The sequence below is a fragment of the Ostrea edulis genome, chromosome 10, assembly GCF_947568905.1.
Source record: "Ostrea edulis chromosome 10, xbOstEdul1.1, whole genome shotgun sequence".
Taxonomy (NCBI): Eukaryota; Metazoa; Mollusca; class Bivalvia; order Ostreida; family Ostreidae; genus Ostrea; species Ostrea edulis.
In genome coordinates, this window is record NC_079173.1 from 15305518 (window position 1) to 15322533 (window position 17016).

At 33.5% G+C, this 17016-nt stretch overlaps 1 protein-coding gene across 4 annotated transcripts in view; it reads left to right on the forward strand.

The window, feature by feature from the left end:
* LOC125666895 (uncharacterized) overlaps nt 1–12055 on the forward strand; it is a 28594-nt gene extending 16539 nt beyond the window's left edge. For 3 of the 4 annotated variants that reach the window (XM_048900224.2, XM_056152082.1, XM_056152083.1), the window contains 3 exons: nt 3832–3964; nt 8958–9036; nt 10843–12055. In XM_048900224.2, the coding sequence (XP_048756181.2) occupies nt 3832–3964; nt 8958–9036; nt 10843–11073 (443 nt within the window). In that variant the 3' untranslated portion in view covers nt 11074–12055. The remainder of the gene's footprint in view (nt 1–3831; nt 3965–8957; nt 9037–10842) is intronic. The other variant, XM_048900226.2, reaches the window with a different exon arrangement.
* The last annotated feature ends 4961 nt before the right edge of the window (nt 12056–17016 follow it).

Here is a 17016-nt window from a genome sequence, read left to right on the forward strand (position 1 = left end):
TGCATACATGTACCTTGTATCTCCAATTGAAAATTGATTGCTTTAAATCGATTTCAACATTATGAATATCCTACAAAAGTAAAACATAATGATTTAAAGTAATTCCACCCTCCTGTGATGTCATCAGATTTTGCAAAATCAATTATTTATTTAGATTTATGCATGAATCGAACATAATTTTTGTTGGAGTATTTTCCGATATTTATTGTAAAAAATCTTGTTAGAAATAAAATATTTTAAAAGTCTAAGTTATCGAGGAATAATCAATGAAACATGTCAAAATATTGAATCCAAGGGCAATAACTCTGTTTCTATTGATTTCTTTATCTAGTCTATTATGCGATAGATTTCCTTTATTTTTTACAGACATTTTGTATATTTTTGTGAAGATATAGTTTCATGAAATTGTTATGAATGTTACTATATCGTCATAACCAGTTTTTATGAAAATTTGATAACGTTGTTTAAGGAAAATAGCAATTTTCTGACGGTGATATATGATTCTGTTTCTGTACGTCTCTCATCTTAAAAAGTGTGATGACCTATGTATTTTATTTGATAATTTGTTAGTTTTAACCCTAATGAATGGAAATAAATACACTTTTCAAACTTGTATCAGATAAAACTGCGAGTATGGAGTCACCTTAAAGTTTAAAAAACACATTGTTTCACTCCTGAAACCTTGACCTCACATGGATATATATTGGTATTTAGTGTTGGTAGGTTTTGGTTCTTTTTGGGTGGATTTTGGATAATGTAGTGAATTTCAGTTAGTTGTAGCACAGTAACATGGAGTGAGCTTGCTTGCTTCCTGATATCTAGTCAATCACTTTTAAGACATACATATTTTTCAAACTCGCATTGCACATATTTGTTTGCATTTTTGGTAGGAGTGTTTTATATGCTCACTATATATGTCATCTTCATATATAGATGTGTAATTGTTTGCAAAAAGAGGAGACATCTAAATTCCTAATAAAAATGATAATTACATTTAAATCATAATTGTGCACTTCATGTACTTTTTACATGCAAAATCATTTCATATAATTATATGGTTTTTGTACTTTCTGTCCATATCTGTAAGTCTGTCTGTCACAAAGTCTTAAATTGAGCATTAAAATGCTTCTCCTCCTGTATGGATTATCTGATAAATTTGAAACTTTGTACAATGCTTCATTGCCATTTGCAGATGTACACATTGTTGGGAGAGGATTTATTGTTATCCTAAAAGTTATAGTGGTTCGATCCAAGAGGGATGGGGGTGTAAAATAGCTTGTGACCATTTCTCCTAGTTGCAAACATATTGGAGAGTCTTGAATTTTTTTTAATTTTTTTTTTAATTTTTTTTTTTTTTTTTTTTTTTACAATACTTCATTATCATTTAATGATGTCTAGATTTCTCTGACCCAGGAATCTCATATTTTCCTAAAATCTACAGTGGATCAAAAACAATTATTTTAAGTGTTGTTGGTTTTTTTTTTTACCCTTTATTGAATAATCTTTGTAAAATTGCATGTGCAAAGTAAAGATGCTTTGAAAATTCAATTACAAAATTAAACATTTCACTGGTTTGTTAAGGTACTCATTACACTAAAGCTTTATGACACTATGTTACAAGATGGCGATTTAAATGTTTTGGGAAAGTATTTGTATCGATCGATTTATTCGTCTATAACACCATAGCTAAGTGGTTAATTAATAAAGCATTGGGCAAGAGAGAGAGAGAGAGAGAGAGAGAGAGAGAGAGAGAGCATTGGGCTGGTGAACTACAGATCTTGAGCTCAAATCCACCAGTCTTTTGTTCATGTGTTGAAATAATATTTTTGAAAATCATGTTTTTATCCAAATTTGCATTTTTTGCTGTTTTTGGCATACACACTTATTGTATATCATCAGATCTTTTTTAAAATATTAAATCAATTTGTACTGATTTGAGAAACTATTTTCCGGTGTAGTGAGCCACCTTAAATGTAAACATAAAAAGACTCCAGTCTTTGTTTACATGACACAGAATGAAGGCTAAAATATTGCTTTTATTCCTGCATCCAGAAGGTTAAAATTTTGGCTGTGAACACAGATTCAGTTATACTTTTCATGTTTAACATTTAAAAAAATGAAAACAAAATTTAAAAAAAACAAAACAAAAACGTAAACGTCCTGCTTGAGAATTTTTCAATTGTATGGAGACGTCACCATTGCCAGTGAAGGGCTGCAACATTTAGGTCTATGCTCGGTGCTTATGCCCCTTTGAGCAGGGGTGGATTAATATTGTGTCACACATTTAGGTAATGTCATATAACTGTAAACAATGTCTCTAGAGGATTTGGATGTTGCTCAACCAGAAATTTAATAAATTAATGCATAAGATTGGGTCATACTTCTTTTTGGACTAGAACATCCAGGACTGAACTTTCTTAGGGTCGAGATGTCTGTTAACCGTTTATTCGTATTTACCTGTCAAAGTCTTTTTGACGCTTAAGGTATAGGAGAAAGTACTTTGACTTCAGAATGAATGTGATTGTCAGAGGGAGAATGATGGACCGAAGCATGCATTTTGTAAAATGATTCTTGTGTTGTTAAATCTTCGAGAATCTTGTTGGAGATGTCTGATTCGGTTCACGAAACAACTTAGCATCATCTAGCAGTAGCAGATTTCACCGTAAGCACTTAATTAACACTAATTTTAATATATTGTAAACAAATTGTAACTGTAAGCTAGGCTATTCCAAAATTCCACAACATATCAGAGGAACCCCATAATGATAAGAGTAGGGGTATATACCACACACCCCTAATAAAAGCATTGGGATTACTGAATCAGAATGACAATTGGGGTGGGGACGATAAAAGCAGAATTTTCGAATTATTTTGAAGCGAAGTTTTGAGTAAGAAATGGTGCCATTCCTTTTGGGTTATTTTTTCCATTGGGAATGGTACCATAGGGCCTACTATTATTATTACAGACAAAAATACCTGTTCCTGTGAATATTCACACCTGACGACCTGTAAAGGGTTGTAAATAGTGAATGTGAACATTATTACCGTTCAATTTTATTCTAATATTTTTGTGATAGGGTTATATGGATACAATTAAAATTGCATAGGAAAGAGTTTAGTAATGCAGAGCTCTAATATAATTTAATTTCTCATGTTGTTTAGACATTTATCCATTAACACATGTATAGGTCTACATAATTTAGGAGTGTAATTACTAGATATAAAGTTAATGTCATTCCTTAGCTTGCAAGTACATTCTTAAGAATCATGACAAACAACACTCTTTAAGATACAATTTTCTGCTTTATTAATATATTCATGGGATAAAAGTCCCCATCCTGTGTTTTATTTGGGATATTTATTCCCATTCATGCTCAAATAGGATATTCACTGCCATTTCATGTTCATTATGGGACATTTCCTCCTATGGGACATTGTATCCCATTTTAAATTTAAATATGGGAGTTAAAATCCTATGGGAGAAATTATATTTTTTCTCCCATAGGATTTTTGGTGGGAGTGAAAATCCCCCAAGTGGGATTAAAAATCCCTCCAAAATCCCATGGGATTTTTTGATTTCAGGTGAAATATCTTAAAAACTACAATAGTTACAAGTGTAAATGTTGGTGCATGTCTTGTGGACATAAAATCCCATCTTTTTTTGTAAAGGGTTTATTTGTATCCTTAATAAAAGGGTTGGCGAAACTCCGGACTTTTGTCGTGTCCAGAGTTAAATGTCGCACTGTTTTAACCATGCTCTTTTTATGCTTTATCGAAGATCGGGAGCATATTGTCTTTGCCCTGTCTGTTAATGTGTGAATTTAATTACAGTGGCGAGGACTAACGACCTCCCAGTTGGTATGATTGTTGGTGCTGCTGCGACAGGGTTTGTTTTGGGGATCATTTTCTGCGGGATTTTCTACGTCATACTCTCACGATGCAAGAATTCGACATCTGCGAAAAGGTACTTTCTATAATTGATAATCATATCTAACCAGGAAGTTACCAGTTTCCGTAGGTATGATTCGGAACGCTTTTCGCAAGTAGTGAGAATTCGGATAACTTTTCGAGGTCACTCTTGCAACTGTATATTTTGGCACTAAAATTTTCAGATGCTCGAATTGCAACTTTTCTTCTTCTCACTTTCAATACTTATATTTATTTGTAATGATATTCAATAAATGTTACACTATATGCTTCTCAAAAGACAGTGATTTCGAGCCGTAAATTTTTAGATATTTCTCGAATTTATTTAAAGGAAGTGAACATGAAAAAAATATTTGTTGCATAATAAACTTAAAAGACCTCCTGAAACTAAATAGTGTAGCCTGAATATAATTTGCTTGTTTCTATTACGATATTTGATCAATTAAACACTCCAAGTTAAAGGTTTATGGAGGTCATCCATTATTTCCCAGTATGCACCTGTGCTCTGACGTGGATGAGACACATTGCTGTTGTTGACTGCGCATGGGTCACTATTATACAGCAGAAATTTATGGATTCATATTAGAATTGATGGATAAGGTTTTGGAGCAAAAAGGAATTGAAATCAAATCTAATTACAATGCATTAAGAAAAATAAGAAAACACTCCCACAAAATATCTCCAGCTCCTCCAACTTCTGAACTTACTCAGAAGCACTAGTAAATTATATTTCAAGATTCTAAATCAATTAATTTTATTAGATTTTAAGATATTTGGAGATAATTAAGGTGACTGTGTCATAAAAGTACTGCAATATAGGCATATAATTTATATATTTTATAATAATTGATGTACATGGACCACAGATAAATTTCGTAGATGCAATTTACAGTTATATTATTTATTTATACTAATAAAAATTACTTATTCAGAATCTATATCAAAGTCTGAGGTTTCAAGAAATCCTTTATAATTGCAGTGCTCTTTAGGAAATGCTCCCTTAATTTATGTCACAACAAATGAGGGTAAAACTACTCCGATTTCCCCCTCCCCCCAAGAGGCTGACCGCATCTGACCCAGTTGATAAACTGTCTGTGGGCCATAAATCTTGATAGCATGCCTGCAACAGAATTGTTACTGTATTCTATCACGTGTGTGTGTGTGTGTAATTGGAAATATTTACACACAATTAAATTCCATGTTATGTTTAGATTTTAATACATGTGAATACAGAAGGTATTTTGAATTTTCGTGTTTTTCTTACTTGTTTAACAAGTTGTTAATTCCAAGTCCCCTGAGACCCTTCCTCTCTATAAATCCATGGATAAATGTAAGCTGTATCAATTATAACAGGACTTAGACACACCATGTCAAAATATGGGTGTACAGAACCACACTTTATGTGTATATCCATATAATCTGACACAAAATATTCAAACTCATGACAACAAAGACACCCCTTCAATGTATACATCATTCCTTTCTCATTAAAATCAATTGCTGGTAAAGAAGAATTATTCTGAGAGGCAATTTCGTCCTCTGTAACATCAGGTTCAAACTGATATCCCATAGTTAATTCACTTTCTGCTGATGACATTTAAACGTTGATGCTTACAATGTTCCAAAAATACACAATGTGTCCTACTGACATCAGCATCAGTGCTGCCCTCTAGTGGATGCTAAGAGATAACCCAGCAGGGAGGTAATAAGTTTTTCAATATGGAAGCTCCCAAGGATTGAAAAAATTAGTTAATCTTTATGAAATATCTCCCTACTAAAGAAAGCTACATCTTAATGATTTTCAGAATTCATTATATACATCAAAATGACAAATTTAAACCCTTTGTCACATTTTCATGTTCACTTCCTTTAAATTTTTATGATTTTCTTGTTGAAAGAGAATGAAAAGGTGTTTTTTCTTCCACATTTCTTATAAGGTAAAGTGGTAAACTTTTGTTCTGGTACCTTGAAAATATTGTCAATTTTTAATGCTGGTTTTTTAAACAAAAACCACGGACTACATAATTATGTCGACCAACATTTTTTCTAGGCATTTTTAATTTAAAAATATGAAAATCCACATTTCTCGAGTAAATCGTAATTGACGATTTTGTGGATCAACCCACTGGATTGATTGATTATATATTGTTTAACGTCCCTCTCGAGAATCATTCACTCATATGGAGACGTCACCACTGCCGTTGAAGGTCTGCAAAATTTAGGCCTACATGTATGTTCGACGCTTATGGCCATCGAGCAGGGAGGAATATTTATCGTGCCACACATGCTGTGACACGGGACCTCGGATTTTGCGGTCTGATCCGAGGGACGGCCCGGCCCATTTAGTCGCCTCTTACAAGCAAGGGGGTACTGATGACCTATTCTAACCCGGATCCCCACGGGACTCAACCCACTGGATGAATAGGACGTGGTATTTCCAGTAATGGAACTCTTCAAATTAAAGGCGCATAAAGTCGTGATACCAGAACAACATAAACACGAGGGATGCTTACTCCTCCTAGGCACCAGAACCCAACTCTGGTATGTCCAGGGGTCCGTGTTCGCCCAACTCTTTATTTTGTGTTGCTTATAGGAGTTATGAAATTGATCACTGTTTGTCATCTTCACCTTTCATAATTTCGAATTATAATCGACTGCAAACCACAAACACCGATTGAAATTCTAAATGGTATCATTGTCTCTGATTGGTCAAATGGCAGCGAAATACGCATTGCATGCATAGTCTACACACATTTTCTGTCATGACAAACTTCACCTTCGATACAATAATTTAATAAATAGGCTAGGCCCTGTTGAACTAAGACAAATTGACAACGAGTTAAGATGGCGACCTTCTATAGCTACATGTAGACGCTTCGTCGTTGTTGCTAAGTGAATCATTGCACGGGTCAGTTGACTTGTATTTTTCCGAGTTTATCTACATTTTGATAAACGAAGGTTAGTATCTTTGTCTCTTGCATTAAATTATAAAGAATGACTTTAATTCTGGGGCAAGTTATAAGAGTATAACCTGGCCTAGAGGTTATAAACTTTTTTGAGCACATTCTCATACTCAGACTCAAACTATGTTCTCTAAATCGTACACATACTCAAAAGCGAAGGTTATAAAACTTTTATAAAATCATTCTCACACTCAAATGAAGTACATGCTCAAGATTTTTCGAGTATGTTTCAAAGCTTGCTCAGAGTTATACCCAAAACAAAAATGGCTGAGTTTGAGTATGAGTACGATAAAAGTTTTATAACCTCCAGGCCAGGTTTGGGTCAGTTTACGCTTTTTCATAATCCTATTCGCGGATTATAAAGCGTAAACTGACCCAAACCAGGTTATACTCGTATAACTTGCCCCAGAATTAAAGTCATTCCTTAAATAAATTATTCATCGGTCGAACTGCATTTTTTTTTTGAGACGTTGTTTTAACATTAATTAACACAACTGATTCGTTTCCGAGCTTCATTTAAGCTATTCTAAAATTTACAAAAATGGTTACCGGATTAAAAATGTTGATTTTGGGGGGAATTTTTAAAATGGAGTTCAAGATCATAATTATTAGTTTTGATATATTAGTGCTAGATTTGTTTTAAATAAATACAATTTGTACAATGGTTATCTTCTTGAAAATGTTTTTGTTATTTGAAAGGGTGTGTCCCGGTAATTTTACACTTGCCCGTGAAACTTGTTCATTTTCCTACCAATAACGCAATCTTTACCCAGAGTTATCGTTCCTTACACTCACATATACCTCTGTTAACGTCTCAAAATAAGCAATGCTATTCAATGTATAAATCCACTTTTTGTTACGGCTAACAAAACTAAGAACTACTTTATAAAATATTCGGGAAATGTAGGACAAGAAACTATTTGTAGATTTTTTTTGCATTACTATATATTCTTCATATACCTATGTATAGGCCTGGTGCAATAGAACAACCCAATATCCGCGTTTCAACCCAAATCAATGCTTCTTGTGTCACAAAAAGACGTGACATCTGCTCAGTATTTATTTATTTACGTATATTTTTGTAACCATACTTTATTTGAGCACACGTGTCATTTTACAAAAATCTTGTAAAACCCTCGAGACGTTGACAGAGGCGTAAGTGAGAGCAAAGAACGACAACTCTGGGTAGAGATTACCAATGACGCACAAGAGTAATAAAAGGGCGATAACGCTGACGGACTGGTAATTAAAAGTAATTCCTAGAAAACATTGATTAGCAAGCCAAAAACAATAAACATGTAATATGCAGTGTAAATTTAGTTTAGTGTTAGCGTTTTTATATCTTTTTTGCATCATATGTAAACCCTCTTATTTGTCATAAGGGAGAGACAGGCAGTACCGAAAATTTGAAAATCCAATTATTCATGTCGTCCGGAAGAAAGGAGACTACTTGTCAGTGATATATGTATGGCGACAGAAGGTTTGACAAAGCAACCGCCACACTCTGGAATAACCTTCCAAGTTACATCCGCAACGAAAATTCTTTCGAACTTTTCAAGAAAAATTTAAAAACTTACTTCTTCAGACTTGCTTATCACGATTTTATGTAAGCCATCTCCAGTGACAGTATTAATATTCTTTTTTATTAAACCTTTTTGTATGTATTTTCTGTAGTTTAATCATGATTTTGTGTAAGCCAGTGCTAGAATTCATATTCTTTTAATGAAACGAATATATTTTTTTACACTGTTTTAGATATGTTCAATTTTTAATTGTAGTTTATTGTTGTTTTAATGTAAAGAGCTGAGAGTAAATTTTTTATTACATAATGCGCTATATAAATACTGTAAATAATAATAAATACTGTAAATAATAATAATATATATATATATATATACAATGTATATCAACTTAATATGAATATATATATATATATAATCAGGAAAATATGCAGTTCCAAAATATATTCAAATCACTAGCGCTTTCTGGAATTTAACATCCATCCTCAGGTGAATTCAAATATTGAATACAAAGTGTGTGTATATATATATATGGGTTTTTTTCCAGGTTCGCTGCGACTTTCGATAATACAAGAAATAAAGTTCCTGTAATAAGCGCAGGGAAAACAGTACAAAAGACAGTTCAGGTTGTTGAAATCAAGTTACTTACTAACATAGTTATGTCCTTAAATATTATTTACTAGTATATCTGTCCTTAAATTCCAGGTACTTACTAGCATATTTATGTTATCAAATTGTAGTTACTTACAGGCATATATCTATGACCTTGAATTCTAGCTACTTACTAGTATACCTATGACCTTGAATTCTAACTACTTAATAGTATGTATATGACCTTGAATTCTAGCTACTTAATAGTATATCTATGACCTTAAATTATTGTTACTTACAAGCATATCTACAATGTATGTCTTTAATTATAGTTGTTTACTATTAAATATCCTTAGAGTGGAGTTACTAATTTAGTACATTTATTTACTTACATCAGGCAGTATCGCTTTTCAAGAGGGGGTGGAGGCAGTCAAAAATAATTCCGAGAGGGGAAATAATCTTAGGAAAAACGTTTTATTCTTTTTAACGTGCCACAACTTGTTTTTTATGATCTTGTACCATTTTTATGCCCCCCCCCCCCCTTCAAAGAACAACGGCATATTGGTTTGCACCTGTCGGTCGGTCGGTACACCACATGTCCGCTCAATATCTTGAGAACCATTCACTTGATAATAATGATATTTCATATGTGGGTTGGTCATGAGTAGAAGAGAACCACTATTGTTTTTCATGTCCAAAGTCAAACTTCGCATACTGGTACATCCTAAGAAGTAGATGATCCCTATTGATTTTGAGGTCATGGGGTCAAGGGTCAAACTAGGCATAGGATTATACTGACCATTCAATGTCTAGAGAACCCTTTGCTTGACAGACATCAAACTTGGTACACTGGTACGTCTTCTGGTGAAGATGATCCCTATTGATTTTGAGGTCACATGGTCAAAGGTCAAGGGTCAAACTGGACATTGGAATATACAATCCGCTCAATATCTTGAGAACCCTTTGCTTGACAGACATCAAACTTGGTACACTGGTACGTCATCAGGAGAATATAACCTCTATTTATTTTGAGGTCACTTGGTCAAAGTTCAAGGGTAAAACTGGACATATGAATATACTGTCCGCTCAATATCTTGAGATCCCTTTGCTTGACAGACATCAAACTTGGTACACTGGTATATCTTTAGGAGAAGATGACTCCTATTGATTCGATTTTGAGGTCACCTGGTCAAGGGTCAAACTGGGCATAGTAATATACTGTCCACTCAATATTTTTATAACCCTTTTGCTTGACAGACATCAAACTTAGTACACTGGTACATCTTTAGGAGAAGATGACCCCTATTGATTTTGAGGTCAAAGGTCAATAGTTGAACTGGACATAGTAATATATTGTCTCCTATATTTTGAGAATTAATTTGCTTGATTGACACCAAGCTTGGTACACTGGTACAGCATAAGACATAGATGACCCCTATTGCTTTTTACGTCACATAGTCAATTCACTCTTGACATAGGAAGATACTGTCTGTTCAATATTTTGAATTGATGATATTACTATCAATTAAATGATGTGTGTGTATAACCCTTTTCATTTTGCACCATGGGGGGCATATGTGTTTTACAAACATCTCTTGTTTATTTTACATGTAAGAAACATAAAATGTCACGAAAAGCCCCCCCTCCCTGTTTTATGTGCCTGTAACTAGTGTGGTCCTTAACAAATCACCAGACATCGCATGTTGCAATAAATTTAGTACATGGTGCTGCTGACATTTCAATATGAGTGACATATTTTCTTTTGAAAGGTAAGCGGCACACGCGCGTTAAGTGCAAGCTGACGATGCATTGATAGGTTTTAAAAATTGTATTGTTTAAAGGTATCAGAGGAAGGATCTCAGAAACACGTCGACCGCAAAGGACAGACGTCACCGCCTGATGACATCTATAACCACCTTAGTGATGCTTCCGGTATGTCGGATATCCAGCCTGAATACGACCATGTCCCCTCTAATGATACAGATGGCGACACATACCATCGTCTAGATTTAAGCAACACCAGAAACATGAATACAATACCATTGGTTGATATCGAGAACCATTATGACTAGAATCTTTGTAATAGTGACAGTGTACAAAGCAACATCCCTCCCAAGATAATTGATTACTGATAGACTGTTATAATAGCTTTTTGAAAATATTCATATTTCCAATGTTTTTGCCTTCGATATATTTACCATGTGCGTATGAATCTTTATAAATATAGTGCAACTATTTCAGTAGTTGTGAGTATTTCGAAAGAATTGAAAATAATATGTGAAGATGGAAAATAAATTTCGATTTCGAATATACATGAGGGTTTGGGCAACAACGCATCACGCCAGGATACTTTTCATAATGCGCGAACGCGTTTCGTGGAGTATTCTGGCGTAAAACGCTGTGGTTCATTCAAAAATAAAATTCATATCTCAAGTAAACACGAAATTATAAATTACAGACAGAAGTCTGGAGTTTTATTGTTTCTTCTATATTTAGATATTGCGTATCTAAGTTTTGTATGAAGCCAATGAAGGGCAATTACAAATTACACTGGACATTATATATTAAAATATTTAATCGGTCGATATCATCACTAAAAAAGAAGAGATTTTATAAAGTTAAAAATAGAAATAACTTCCATAACATACACGAATTATTTTTGCCGTCTTCAACTGATTTGGGGGTATGTTTCGTCAATTTTAATTCTTTTGTATATTTGATATGGTCTCTCAAAAGAAAAAAAGTGCAATAAAGATATAGACATTTTTGTAATGTTTGCTTCATGTCGCTTTCTTCTACGTGTATGTTTGTAACTAAATTCCTATGTAACTACACAAGTTTTAATTTATAAGCAATTTCAAACTGTACGCTGTGTGTTTGTTTATTGTTTAATTTCAAACTAACCTCAATAAATGTTGTTTATGTATGTTATACGTATATGTTTATTCATGTTTTACTGATTAATGTCAGTCAAAAGCTTCACAAGGCTTGTAATTTTGTTGTATGTATTCTGACCTGAAGAACATCAATTCAATAAAGTATAACAATATCTCCTGTTGATATTATGTATCTGAATGAAGCACAATAATGTTGAAATATGGAGATGCAATGCACAGAAATCGATAACGGCCCTTTTATGTATTTCTGTCGTCTTGATGACAACTTACTAGATAATAGCACATGTATACTGAATACACTTACTTTTCCAACTTTCCCAACACCATTTGCACTGATAAGAAAAATGCGTTCTTCGTAGTTTTTCTTGAATATCACAATATCTTTCTACTGGTTGTTGAAGGTGTCACAAAGTAGGATGAGTGGCAAACTGCACGTGCCTAAATTGAGTTATCATTCCACTATCTATAAGTTCCTCCCTTATTTCAAATTCACAGCCTTCGCAATTAATTGTAATTTGATTAACTTTGTAAACATTCATATTCATCACCTGTTATTTCCATTTTCAAATAGAGATATATTAATGGGTGACCCCCCCCTACAAACACACTCTATTTCACTATATTTGATAGTGGTGGTGTTTGAAAAGAATGTAAGCTTAACAGTTATAGATTAAATTTATATGTCGAATGATTAGCGCCCCCCCCCCCCCCCCCCCCCCTCTGCCCCCCGACGATTTTAACAATATCAAAGCCTGGGTGATTTTATGTCAGTTTTAGGACATGAAGATGTAAAATCTCACCGGCCACCACCACAATTTAAGTTTTCAGGCATATACAACCTTCTTTTAGTTCACCTCAGCTAAAACCTCAAGTAAGCTATTCTGATCACTCGTTGTCCGTCGTCGGCCGGTCTGTCCGTCTGCAAAGTTCACATTTTCGACTTCTTCAGAACCGCTCAGCCAATTTCTACCAAACCTAGCTGAAGAGCATCCTTAGGTAAAGGGGATTCAAGTTTGTTCAAATGAAGGGGAATGTCTTCTAAAAAAAACGGGGGGGGGGGGGGGAGATAATCACGAACATGCAAAATTAGGGTAGGGTCATTTAAAAAAGGGTTATTCTCGAGAACCACGAGGCCGGAAAAGTTTAAGTGTACATGAAAACTTCCTGACATAGTGATCATTCAAGTTTGTTCAAATCATGACTCCCGGGAGTAGGATTGGGCCACAATATGGGATCAAAGTTTTACATGCAAGTATATAGGGAACATCTTCTCAAGAACCACTGGGCCGATAAAGTTCAAATTTGCATTAAAACTTCCTTACATAGTGAAGATTCAAGTCTGTTCAAATTATGGACCCAGGGGATAAAGTGGGGCCACAAAAGGGTTCAAAGTTTTGCATGCGTGTGTTAAAAAATTTTGATCTAAAGAAACCACTAGGCAAGAAATTATTAAATTTACATAAAAGCTTCCTGACATAGAAAAGATCAAAGTGTGTGCAATCATTGCTCCAAGCTGTAGATTGGGGCCACAATAGGGATACTGCTTGACATCGAAGTTTAACATTGTGCACATTTCAGAGAGACATGTCATATCGATGGTCTTTGCTCTACAGAAGGGCATATTCATACGTTCGAAGTTTGTAAAAATGAATCTTCACATTCCAGAAGTAATAATGATTTGTGTCTATCTTCCTAACTTCATCCATCAAAATGAAAGTGAAAATGTAGGGTTCCTTCCTATGACAAACAACTATAATGTTTCTCAGCAATGAACCACAATAACGCAGAGAAAAGTCTGGCTCTAGAAACAGTTTTGTGACTGGTAAGTGATTAAATCTGGTATGAAGAGCCGCTCATGGAAGAAAGCAGGAACAGTAATTTTAAATCATTTACATAGTCTGTGTTTTATTATATATAATGTGTATATATCAGATACCATCGAGAAATATATATAGTTATGCCAATATTTCTTCTGTAAATGATGATATCAGATTCCAGGAACGTGTGGCAACTGGAACCACATAAGCAATCACTGAATAATGTATAGACGTCAGTAATCAATGAATAATGTAAAGACATCAGTAATCACTGTATAATGTGAAGACATCAGTAATCACTGAATAATGTGAAGACATCAGTAATCACTGAATAATGTGAAGACATCAGTAATAATTGTATAATGTGGACATCAGTAATCACTGTATAATGGGAATACATCAGTAATCACTGTATATTGTTACATCAGTAATCACTGTATAATGTTACATCAGTAATCACTGTATAATGTGAAGCCATCAGTAATCACTGAATAATGTGAAGACATCAGGAATCACTCAATAATGTGAAGACGTTAGTAATCACTGTATAATGTGAAGACATCAGTAATCACTGTATAATGTGAAGACATCAGTAATCACTGAATAATGTGAAGACATCAGTAATCACTGTATAATGTGAAGTCATCAGTAATTACTGAATAATGTGAAGACATCAGTAATCACTGTATAATGTAAAGACATCAGTAATCACTGAATAATGTGATGACATCAGTAATCACTGTATAATGTGAAGACATTAGTAATCATTGAATAATGTGAAGACATCAGTAATCACTGTATAATGTAAAGACATCAGTAATCACTGTATAATGTAAAGACATCAGTAATCACTGTATAATGTGAAGACATCAGTAATCACTGTATAATATGAAGACATCAGTAGTCACTGTATAATGTGAAGACATCCGTAATCACTGTATAATGTAAAGACATCAGTAATCACTGTATAATGTGAAGACATCAGTAATCACTGTATAATATGAAGACATCAGTAGTCACTGTATAATGTGAAGACATCCGTAATCACTGTATAATGTAAAGACATCAGTAATCACTGTATAATGTGAAGACATCAGTAATCACTATATAATGTGAAGACATCAGTAATCAATAAATAATATGAAGACATCAGTAATCATTGAATAATATGAAGACATCAGTAATCACTCTTTAATGTGAAGACATCAGTAATCACTGTATGATGTGAAGGCATCAGTAATCACTGTATAATGTAAAGACATCAGTAATCACTGTATAATGTAAAGACCTCAGTAATTACTGAATAATGTGAAGACATCAGTAATAACTGTATAATGTGACGACATCAGTAATCACTGTATAATATGAAGACATCAGAAATCACTGAATAATGTGAAGACGTCAGTAATCATTGAATAATGTGAAGACATCAGTTATCATTGAATAATGTGAAGACATCAGTAATCACTGAATAATGTGAAGACATCAGTAATAATTGTATACTGTGAAGACATCAGTAATCACTCAATAATGGGAATACATCACTAATCACTGTATAATGTGGAGACATCAGTAATCACTGAATAATGTTACAACATCGGTAATCACTGTAAAATGTAAAGACATCAGTAATTACTGAATAATGGGAAGACATCAGTAATCACTGTATAATGTGAAGACGTCAGTAATCAATAAATAATGTGAAGACATTAGCAATCACTGATTAATGTAAAGACATCAGTAATCACTGTATAATGTGACGACATCAGTAATCACTGTATAATGTGAAGACCTCTGTAATTACTGAATAATGTGAAGACATCAGTAATAACTGTATAATGTGATGACATCAGTTATCATTGTATAATGTGAAGACATCAATAATCACTGAATAATGTGAAGACATCAGTAATCATTGTATAATGTGAAGACATCACTAATCACTATATAATGTAAAGGCATCAGTAATCACTGTATAATGTGAAGACATCAGTAATGAATAAATAATATGAAGACATCAGTAATCACTGTTTAATGTAAATACATCAGTAATCACTGTATAATGTGAAGACGTCAGTAATCACTGAATAATGTGAAGACATCAGTAATCACTGTATGATGTGAAGACATCAGTAATCACTGTATAATGTAAAGACATCAGGAATCACTGTATAATGAGACGACATCAGTAATCACTGTATCATACGAAGACATCAGTAATCACTGAATAATGTGAAGACATCAGTAATCACTGTATAATGTGAAGACCTTTGTAATTACTGAATAATGTGAAGACATCAGTAATCACTGTATAATGTGACGACATCAGTTATCATTGTATAATGTGAAGACATCAATAATCACTGAATAATGTGAAGACATCCGTAATCATTGTATAATGTGAAGACATCACTAATCACTGTATAATGTAAAGGCATCAGTAATCACTGTATAATGTGAAGACATCAGTAATCACTGTATAATATGAAGACATCAGAAATCACTGAATAATGTGAAGACATCAGTAATCACTGAATAATGTGAAGACGTCAGTAATCACTGTATAATGTGAAGACCTCAGTAATTACTGTATAATGTTACAACATCAGTAATCATTGTATAATGTGAAGACATCAGTAATCACTGTATAATGTGAAGACATCAGTAATCACTGTATAATATCAAGACATCGGTAATCACTGAATAATGTGAAGACATCAGTAATAATTGTATAATGTTGACATCAGTAATCACTGAATAATGTGAAGACATCAGTAATAATTGTATAATGTGGACATCAGTAATCACAGAATAATGGGAATACATCACTAATCACTGTATAAGGTGGAGACATCAGTAATCACTGTATAATGTGAAGACATCAGTAATCACTGTATAATGTGAAAACATCAGTAATCACTGTATAATATGAAGACATCAGTAATCACTGAATAATGTAAAGACATCAGTAATCACTGTATAATGTTAAGACATCAGTAATCACTGAATAATGTACAGACATCAGTAATTACTGAATAATGTGAAGACATCATTAATCACTGTATAATGTTAAGACATCAGTAATCACTGAATAATGTAAAGACATCAGTAATTACTGAATAATGTGAAGACATCAGTAATCACTGTATAATGTTAAGACATCAGTAATCACTGAATAATGTACAGACATCAGTAATTACTGAATAATGTGAAGACATCAGTAATCACTGTATAATGTTAAGACATCAGTAATCACTGAATAATGTACAGACATCAGTAATTACTGAATAATGTGACGTCA